This window comes from Salvelinus namaycush, chromosome 4, assembly GCF_016432855.1.
Source record: "Salvelinus namaycush isolate Seneca chromosome 4, SaNama_1.0, whole genome shotgun sequence".
In the NCBI taxonomy this organism is placed as follows: Eukaryota; Metazoa; Chordata; class Actinopteri; order Salmoniformes; family Salmonidae; genus Salvelinus; species Salvelinus namaycush.
This window is the reverse complement of record NC_052310.1, coordinates 76992422-77003412: the sequence shown is the minus strand read 5'-3', so window position 1 is coordinate 77003412 and position 10991 is coordinate 76992422. Positions and strand designations below refer to the sequence as shown.

At 44.8% G+C, this 10991-nt stretch overlaps 1 protein-coding gene across 1 annotated transcript in view; it reads right to left on the bottom strand.

The window, feature by feature from the left end:
* Positions 1–4116: 4116 nt before the first annotated feature.
* LOC120046834 (protein sidekick-2-like) overlaps positions 4117–10991 on the bottom strand; it is a 200304-nt gene continuing 193429 nt past the window's right edge. Inside the window, exon 44 of the mRNA XM_038992381.1 lies at positions 4117–6668. Within this exon, the coding sequence (XP_038848309.1) occupies positions 6219–6668 (450 nt within the window). The 3' untranslated portion in view covers positions 4117–6218. The remainder of the gene's footprint in view (positions 6669–10991) is intronic.

Here is a 10991-nt window from a genome sequence, read left to right as displayed (position 1 = left end):
GTATGTGGATGTGTCCTGCCTGTGGCTGCTGTGTTCTGCCTGTGGCTGTAATAGTATGTGGCTGTGTCTTTCCTGTGGCTGCTGTGTCCTGCCTGTGGCTGTGCTAGTATGTGGCTGTGTCCTGCCTGTGGCTGCTGTTTCCTGCCTGTGGCTGTGCTAGTATGTGGCTGTGTCCTGCCTGTGGCTGCTGTGTTCTGCCTGTGGCTCTACTAGTATATGGCTGTGTCCTTCCTGTTGCTGTACTAGTATGTGGCTGTGTCCTGCCTGTGGCTGTACTAGTATGTGGCTGTGTCCTGCCTGTGACTGCTGTGTACTGCCTGTGGCTGTAGTAGTATGTGGCTCTGTCTTTCCTGTGGCTGTGTGTCCTGCCTGTGGCTGTGCTAGTATGTGGCTGTGTTCTGCCTGTGGCTTACCAGTATGTGCCTGTGTCCTGCCTGTGGCTGTACTAGTATGTGGCTATATCCTGCCTGTGGCTGTACTAGTGTGGCTGTGTCCTGCCTGTGGCTGTGTCCTGCCTGTGGCTGTGTACAGTATGTGCCCTTTAAGTTGGTCATGGAGGGCAGGTGCCAGGCGGGCAGTGCCTACCTACCCTCCCTCTACTTCTTCATCTGAGCATCCTGTACAGTGTCTTGTATCCAGACACACAGTGGACACTCTAAAGCTTTTGTCGAAGAAGTGTTATCATCAATTGTCACCACAGACAATAGTCTCATATTCAGATAGGACTCAAAGTCAATCACAACTGCATTGTGCATTTGTGAATCCATTCCATGACATCATCTCTTTGCTTCGGCTCAAAGGCTTCCTGCCCGCGATGATGATGTCACTGACAGAGAGCAGCACCTGAGCCAGATGAGACATGCAGAGGCGCCTATTCTCTATCTGTTTTTCAAAATGGCTCTTGTGTCTGAGCCTGCTCCTTTCTGTATGCCCACATGTGAGAATCATTGAACTCAAAGAAATGTAAAATGTTGCTGGCTGTGTTATTTATCATGACACATTGTATTATATACATCATTACACATTTACTGTCTACTGTCAACACCATCTCAGTGTATGCTACCATGGTTGCAGTCATACAATTTCAAAGCCACTCTCTGTTCACATCAACCCCCCCCCCCCCCCCCCCCACTTACACACACTCCTTCCATACCCTTTACAGTATGCAGTACCAGAACTCCCATTGAAAAATAATTTATTTTGGAAATGTACCGTGATCATATATCCATTCAGATTCAGTATAATGATGGTTATTTTATTTGCGTACATTGAAATCACCCCACAGAGATAAAAGCAGATGAGAATTTTGGAATTATGATTAAACTGTGACTACGACCACTGAGTCTGGAATTAAATGTACGTGCCCTTTCAGCTTGCCATGGAGGGCAGGCGCCAGGCAGGCAGTGCCTTAGCCTGGGCATCCTGTACACACACACAGTGGATGCTATGTATAAAGCTTATGTTGAAGAAGTGTTATCATCACACGTCAGCACAGACAATAAGTCTCCTTCAGATAGGACTCATAGTCAGTCACACATGCATTGTGCGCTCATCATCATCACCACCATCATTGTTACACAACATGAGAGGTGAATCCATTCCAGGACATCTCTTTGTACAAGCTCAAAGACTTCCCATGATGATGTCACTGACAGAGAGCAGTACCTGAGCTAGATGAGAGAGACCCCAAAGAGCCGATAGATGAAGAGCTCCAGAAACTGCTTCTCCAATAGAAATCCCAGATCACGCTTGTAGGCGATGTCATGGCGATGTTAGCTAGCTAAGCTCATGTGCAGGCCGTAAAATCAAAGGCACTCCTTCTATATAAAGTAGTTTTTTTACAAAATGAAAAAAAGTGTCAGTTTGTCATTTTCACAAGGTCGAAGTAATGACATGTTCAGCTACTTAAGACATTGGCTCGAATCTAATCTGGGTTTGAGAACTCTGTGGAGACCAGCGGAAATGCATATTCTCCGTCTGTTTTTCTAAATGGCCCCCATGTCTGAGCCTGCTCCTCTCTGTGTGCCCACATGTGGGAACCAATGAACTCAAAGAACACTTTAGATGCTGTCTGTGTTATCATTTCCAGTCTTTATAGTTTGATGTGGAAGCATGATGATGTCACTGATGTTGTTGTGGGCCACCGGGTATGTGCGGTGGCAGTGTGTTGATGAGGGTTGTGAGTGAGTCGTGATGCCACAGGTTAGGTTAGATCATCAGTATAGGAAGGGCTTTTAGATGTCTTCACACCCAGCACCTGTCAGATCTGTAGAAGGCTCATAGTGGCTGATGAGCCTCTGTAGGAGTAATGACCTGGATTGCATCCCAAATGGTACACTATTCTCCTTTTATTGCACTAGTTTTGACCAGTCCCATAAGACTCTGGTCAAAGTAGTGAATTATATAGGGAATAGGGTACCATTTGGGCCGCAGACCCTGGTATGGCCCATTAAACAGTATTCTTTAATGGTGTCAGATCAATACACTGTACAAATATACGTTATAATTAGGAATTAACACCAGTATCCACGATCCCCCCCCCCCCCCCCCAAAAAAAATGACGGGATATCGGGAACAATAATATACAGTGCTTTCGGAAAAAATTCAGACTTTGACTTTTTCCACATTTTGTTAGGTTACAGCCTTATTCTAAAATGTATTAAATAAAACATTGTCCTCATCAATCTACACACAATACCCCATAAAGACAAAGCGAAAACAGGTTTTTCCAAATTTTTGCAAATGTATTAAAAAACAAACAGAAATACCTTATTTACATAAGTATTTAGACACTTTGCTATGAGATTCGAAATTGAGCTCAGGTGCATCCTGTTTCCATTAATCATCCTTGAGATGTCTCTGCAACTTGATGAGAGTCCACCTGTGGTAAATTCAATTGATTGGACGTGATTTGGAAAGGCACACCTGTCTATATAAGGTCCCACAGTCGACAGTGCATGTCAGAGCAAAAACCATGCCATGAGGTCGAAGGATTTGTCCGTAGAGCTCCGAGACAGGATTGTTTCAAGGCACATATCTTGGGAAGCGTACCAAAGAATTTCTGCAGCATGAAGGTCCCCAAGAACACAGTGGCCTCCATCATTGTTAAATGGAAGAAGTTTGGAACCAACAAGACTCTTCCTAGAGCTGGCTGCCCGGCCAAACTGAGCAATCGGGGAGAAGGGTCTTGGTCGGGAGGTGACCAAGAACCCGATGGTCACTCTGACAGAGCTCCAGAGTTCCTCTGTGGAGATGAGAGAACCTTCCAGAAGGACAACCATCTCTGCAGCACTCCACCAATCAGGCCTTTATGGTAGAGTCGCCAGACGGAAGCCACTCCTCAGTAAAAGGCACATGAAGGCCTGCTTGGAGTTTGCCAAAAGGCACCTAAAGACTCTCAGACCTTGAGAAACAAGAATCTCTGGTCTGATGAAACCAAGATTGAACTCTTTGGTATGAATGCCAAGCGTCACGTCTGGAGGGAACCTACCACGATCGCTACAGTGAAGCATGGTGGTGGCAGCATCATGCTGTGGAGGTGTTTTTCAGCGGAAGGGACTGGGAGACTAGTCAGGTTTGAGGCAAAGATGAACGGAGAAAAGTACAGAGATCCTTTATGAAAACCTGCTGCTGGTGCGAAGGTTCACTTTCCAAAAGGACAACAACCCTAAGCACACAGCCAACACAACGCAGGAGTGGCTTCGGGACAAGTCTCTGAATGTCCTTGAGTGAACCAGCCCGAGCCCGGACTTGAACCCGATTGAACATCTCTGGAGAGACCTGAAAATAGCTGTGCAGCAACGCTCCCCATCGAACCTGACAGAGCTTGAAAGGATCTGCAGAGAAGAATGGGAGAAACTTCCCAAATACAGGTGTGCCAAGCTTGTAGCATCATACCCAAGAAGACTCAAGGCTGTTATCGCTGCCAAAGGTGCTTCAACAAAGTATGGAGTAAAGGATCTGAATACTTATGTAAATTTGATATTTCTGTTTTTTATTTTTAATACATTCGCAAAAAATTCTAAAATCCTGTTTTAGCTTTGTCATTATGGGGTATTGTGTTTAGATTAATGAGGGGGAAAAAACAATTTAATCAATTTTAGAATAAGGCTGTAACCTACCAAAATGTGGAAAAAGTCAAGGGATCTGAATAGTTTCCAAAGGCACTTTATAATTTCTATGGAAAAATATTAAACAGATTTTAACTCTGACTTCATCCACACATTAGACCACTGATCACAATGCTAGCGGCCTACCAATTCAGACTACTCAACACAAGTCCCCAATTGATTCCTTTTAACTGGCATCGTTGACTAACATAAAACTGTAGCAGACTACATGTGACCTTTGCTTACCATAACTGCGTTGAATCTCAATCTCACGTTCACAAATCTCCAAACTAGCTTTGCGGCACTGGCAGAGGCTCCAAAATATAAACTGCTCCTCACTGTTAACAAAACGGCTGATACATGGTGTCCGCAAAAGCACTCAAGGAAATAGACATTTGCAACGTTGTTCCATGATGTTACACTAACAGAAGTGAGAGCAGGATTTTAAAGATCCGCAGGGAATTGATAAACCATGGTGCTGAATCTCCGCTACTGCGGCCATTTGCTTTTCTGTTTATTTAGCGCAGCATCAGACTACATTCCCTAAGACTAAGGCAACACAGTAAGCGGCAGGTATTCTAGCGGTTAAGAGCATTGGGCCAGTAACTGAAAGATTGCTGGTTTGAATCCCGAGCCGACGAGGTGAAAAATCTGATGTGCCCTTGAGCATTTCACTTAACCCTAATTGCTCCTGTAAGTCCCTCTGGATAAGAGAGTCTGCTAAATGACTAAACTGTCGTCAAAACAACCACTACTTGGCCTCATTCCCATGATAGTGAGAGGAAAGGACCAACAAGCTTTCCGTCAATGGTAGGCTAAAACGAATGAAGTTTTCACTAGGCTGTAATAACCTCCGGATATTTTACAAGTCGGCCAACAGTGCTTCATATGCCTACATTAAAACTAGATTACATCAACGAAATAGTGTGGTGACTTTGAGAACTTTTAGTTGATTAAAATGAAACAAAAACAAGAAACTGTTAGATTCCTGTGTATATTTTTCAGTGGTAGAATAATGTCAGATTTCCTTCGCTGGTATTATATGCTTTTAAATAGCACTTCCGCTTTCAACAGGAATACTGGGATGCCTGAGAAGGGCTTGTAAGGGAACATTTTCAGGAAAATATGAATCCCTAGTTATAATCAACCATGGCATGTCTGATCCACTAAAGGACACAAAGAACTTGCAGACCAACCTCAACATTTTTACTTCAGACATACAGTACATTTCCCATATCTGCCAAGGCAGGCAGGCAATTAGGAACTTGGTGTACAGCACAGAGATGTGACCTGCCTGTGACATCGAAATGCTGTCAGACTCAATAGTGCGTACCCTATAGGCCAGGCCAGATAACTGCTGAGGATCATGGTCCATAGGTTAAATAGGGGGAGGTCACTAACATATCTCACATTAACACCCAGAAACTGAATTGACCTAATTGGACAGGACTGGGCATGTAAAGACTGCCAGTGGGCTCATTTCAGCCTCAATCTCCCCCTTCCTTCTCACTTTCATTACTTTGTCTTTTCTATACCCTGTTCCTCTTTCCATCCTTCAAACTCTACTCATTTCACTCGCTTGTATGGCTCCATTTTGGGATCCCAGTTTCATTGGTGCTTGTTATCCGAGTGTGGATTGACGCTATGACACTTATCGTCTTGTAGATATATTTTTCCAATAAACTCTTGCCTTTTTACAGTATCTAACTAAATTATTCTCTTGTTGTATGTGTGTAGAAGTGTAACAATGAAAAATAGAAAATAAACAATACATTGAAACTCATGCAAATCAATCAAACAGAAACATGTTCTCAGCAACTGTCTCTGGGTTAAAGAATGGAAATAAAACTATACCAGCACACGCACACAAGAGGAACAATGTACTGGAATAAAGTATGTCACTTCTGTCCTGTCTGTGTACAGTATGATCCTTAAAACACAACTCAGTAATAAAAAGAAAAGAAGAAAAACAAGTAAGAAAAAACGGAGAAACAGAAATCAAAATGGTGGATTCCAAGGGTTTCTTTTGTGTTGGGTATTTACTCTCTAGACACGTTGGGCAGCAGGGTGGCTTTTGTTTTCAGAAGGGAACACAGATCCCTCTCGGAATCAAACGAAGGAGGAGAACCCGGCGATGGGGGCCCGAGATCCAGGGGCTGGGCTGGGGCTGCTGGGGGGCCAGTAGGACAGAGTGTTGGAGTGGCTGGGAGGGGTGGAGTTGGAGAGCTGCTGAGAGGGGGTGGGAGTCCGGCTGCCTTTAGGCCTGAACAGACTACCCTGGCCCTGGGGTGTGAGGCCCTGGGGTTGACCATGGGGCTGGGGCTGGGGTGGAGGGGTGGTGGAGGTGAGCTGGGGTGGCAGTGGGGGCAGGGGTGGTGACGGGGCGCAGGGCTCCGGGTCACCCGACTCTGATTCTGTGTAGTTGTAGGCCTGTGCCCGGGAGATGCCCTTCTGCTGGCGGCGCCAGGAGTTGTAGTAGGTGGGGTCACTGATGTAGTGGCTCACAAAGGAGTGTGTCTTCTGTCTGTTCTGGTCCACTTCGTACTCACTGTCACTGCCCTGAGAGGGGAGAAGGAGGAGAGGGGAGGGGAGAGGACAGGGGAGAAGGAGGAGAGGAGGGGTAGGGGGAGAGATGGAATAGGGGGGGGGGGAGGGAGAGAGAGAGAGGAGATGTTATCAGCACAATACCACATATTTCTCTGAGAAGTTAGAGATGTGATAATGTGTGTTATTGGGAGGTTCAGAGCACAGTGTCTTTCAATAACACACACATACCACCATACACACATACACACACACACCAGCATACACACACATACCACCAAACACACCCACCACCAAACACACCCACCACCAAACACACACTGTTGCTGCGAGTGATTCCCTGATCCACCTGTACGCAGACGACACCATTCTGTATACATCTGGCCCCCTTCTTTGGACACTGTGTTAACAAACCTCCAAACGAGCTTCAATGCCATACAACACTCCTTCCGTGGCCTCCAACTGCTCTTAAACGCTAGTAAAACTAAATGCATGCTCTTCAACCGATCACTGCCCGCACCGCCCGCCCGACTAGTATCACTACTCTGGACAGTTCTGACTTAGAATATGTGGACAACTACAAATACCTAGGTGTCTGGCTACACTGTAAACTCCCCTTCCAAACTCATATTAAACATCTCCAATCCAAAATTAAATCGAGAGTCGGCTTCCTATTTCGCAACAAAGCCTCCTTCACTCACGCTGCCAAACATACCCTCGTAAAACTGACTATTCTACTGATCCTCAACTTCGGCGATGTCATTTACAAAATAGCCTCTAACACTCTACTCAGCAAACTGGATGCAGTCTATCACAGTGCCATCTGTTTTGTCACCAAAGCCCCATATACCACCCACCACTGCGGCCTGTATGCTCTCGTCGGCTGGCCCTCGCTACATATTCGTCGCCAGACCCACTGGCTCCAGGTCATCTATAAGTCTTTGCTAGGTAAAGCTCTGCCTTATCTCAGCTCACTGGTCACCATAACAACACCCACCCGTACGTAGCACGCGCTCCAGCAGGTATATCTCACTGGTCATCCCCAAATCCAACACCCCCTTTGGCCGCCTTTCCTTCCAGTTCTCTGCTGCCAATGACTGGAACGAATTGCAAAACACGCTGAAGTTGGAGACATATCTCCCTCTCTAACTTTCAGCATCAGCTGTCAGAGCAGCTTATCGATCGCTGCAGCTGTACACAGCCCATCTGTAAATAGCCCACCCAATATACCTACCTCATCCCCATATTGTTTTTATTTACTTTTTCCTCTTTTGCACACAAGTATTTCTACTTGCACATCATCATCTGCACATCTATCACTCCAGTGTTAATTTGCTAAATTGTAATTACTTCGCTACTATGGCCTATTTATTGCCTTACCTCCTCACGCCATTTGCACAAACTTTATATAGACTTTTTCTATTGTGTTATGGACTGTACGTTTGTTTATTCCATGTGTAACTCTGTGTTGTTGTTTGTGTCGCACTGCTTTGCTTTATCTTGGCCAGGTCGCAGTTTTAAATGAGAACTTGTTCTCAACTGGCCTACCTGGTTAAATAAAGGTGAAATAAAAAATAAATAAATAAACACACACACCCACTACCAAACACACACACACCTCGAGAAATTACAATTCGCTCAGAACAGGGTAGCACGGCTGGCCCTTTAAAGTACACGGAGAGCTAACATTAAAAATATGCATGTCAATCTCTCATGACTCAATGTGGAAGAGATATTGACTTCATCACTACTTGTTTGTGTAAGACGTGTTGACAAGCTGAATGCACCAAGCAATCTGTTTAAACTACTAGCACACAGCTCGGACACCCATGCATACCCCACAAGACATGCCACCAGAGGTCTCTTCACAATCCAAGTCCAGAACAGACTATGGGAGGCACACAGTACTACATAGAACCATGACTACATGGAACTCTATTCCACATCAGGTAACTGATGCAAGCAGTAGAATCAGATTTTAAAACCAGATCAAAATACATATTTTGGAACAGCGGGGACTGTGAAGAGACGCACGCACTCTACACACGTACATTTTAATATTGTTGTATGGTGGTATTATACCTTTTGTATTGTAGATATGTATAGTGGTGTAATATTGTTATATGATGTACTATTTTATCTTTTGTTTTATATGTAATGTAAGTGCCTTAATGTGTTTGGACCCCAGGAAGAGTAGCTGCTGCCTTGGCAGCACCTAATGGGCATCCCCAATTAAATAGAAAACTACACACACACACACACACACGAAGAGGCTGTCTACACATGATCATGATTGGAGAGGAGGATGAATCATCACTGGACGTGCAGAGTATTCAGATCATCAACCCATCAACTGGGGTCATAGGTTGATTGATTGGGTTTAACATTACATTTACTACAACAACCACACGTTGAGCTAACCTATACTATGGGCATTCATCACATACAGTTTAACACTAGGAAGATACAGGAGAGATATCACAGGATCCAAGAAATGTCTAATTGAGGAGAGGAAAGGAGGGGAGAGGCAGAGGGAGAAGGAGAGGAGAGGTAAACAGAGGATAAGAGGAGCAAGGGGGATGGGGGCTAGGGACAAGTCAGTCTCCTACTACCAGTCTGCAGACACACAAGCATGCAGAAAGCCACAGAACCTCACCCAGTTCAGTGGAAGCACACGCAGACCACCCGTCCCATATGAGAACACCAGGGCCTCCTATGGGTGACATGGACAGAGACATGCATGGTTTAAAACGCCACAGTACAGTATGACAGCCACCATGATCCCTCTGTGGTTCAGATCCCTCCTTGGAACCATCATCATCTCTTAAAGAGGCACTTCAAGGGTACAACTCAGATGCCTTAATAATATAATAATACAATATGACATTCAGCAGACACTTTTATCCAAAGCAACGTAGCTTGTGCATAAAACGTTCGTATTGGTGACCCCAGCGGGAACAAAAGCCACATAAGACAACTGGACCCTTATCCTACCAGTTAACCCCGACACACACCATGAAACTGATCTGACAAACACACCATGAAACTGATCTGACAAACACACCATGAAACTGATCTGACAAACACACCATGAAACTGATCTGACAAACACACCATGAAACTAATCTGACAAACACACCATGAAACTGATCTGACAAACACACCATGAAACTGATCTGACAAACACACCATGAAACTGATCTGACAAACAAGGTGAAACATGGAAGAATGTATTCCATGATCATCATTCACAACCTTAGGATGTAGGCTACCACCCAGTGCTTCTATCTATTTCATTCAAACAATCACAACAGGAATTTGGGCATATTTCCAATAAGCACATTCTAGTTACTGAACTCCTCCCTTGTATCTTTGCTAGATGCCTGGCATATGCTCATCTGAATCATGACACCAAGCATTCCAGATGTTAAACAAGAAACAGCTCTCTCATTGGTCACTCGGTGGGGTCTGTTCATGGTCAACCAACTCTCAGCTCTCCTGCTTTGGTACTACTGCACATGTGATACATATGACCACACTCATATCCATCCTCTCCTGCACCGTCCCAACAAGTAAGTGTAAGTGTGTGTGTGTGTGTGTGTGTGTGTGTGTGTGTGTGTGTGTGTGTGTGTGTGTGTGTGTGTGTGTGTGTGTGTGTGTGTGTGTGTGTGTGTGTGTGTGTGTGTGTGTGTGGGAGGGAGGGAGGGCGGAGAGCAGGGTTGACATACTGGATTGCGTCCCACCCCGGCCCACCCTCACTAAGGCTTTGGACTGTGTGTGGAACAGATGGTTTGTTCTCCTACAACATTATCATCCACCCCTCCCTTCCTCCCTCCATTCCACATCCTTGTCCAAAATAAACTCAAGGGTCCCATTGTGGAATCTACACTAAAATAAGATGAGTTAAAATACGCCTTGAGGGGCCTTAGTCTGTGTAACAGTGATTCATTCGAACACATTAAAAGGCTAATTAGGGGAGATGACTGCTCTGAATGGGCCAAGGCCTTAGGCATGAAACTACACAGTCCCCAGGGAGTTACCCTTCTATCTGAGGATAACAGAGAAACAGACACCAGCCAGTGGCAGATCCCAGACAGGATTTGCATAGTTAGAATGTTAACTATCTAGACAGATGAAGATTTCATCTCATTAATGGGTGTAAGATTTATGACAGCCGTTTTTCGCAGCGGAGAGTGGTTTCATTTCCAACGTTAACAGAAACATAAGGTTTATGTTTTATGGTGAATGACTTCTCAAATCTGCTGTTGTCGACAACACTACTAATAAGTTGAGGGAAACTCTATGTCTTAAAAAGAAAACAGAGGGAATAACATTCAA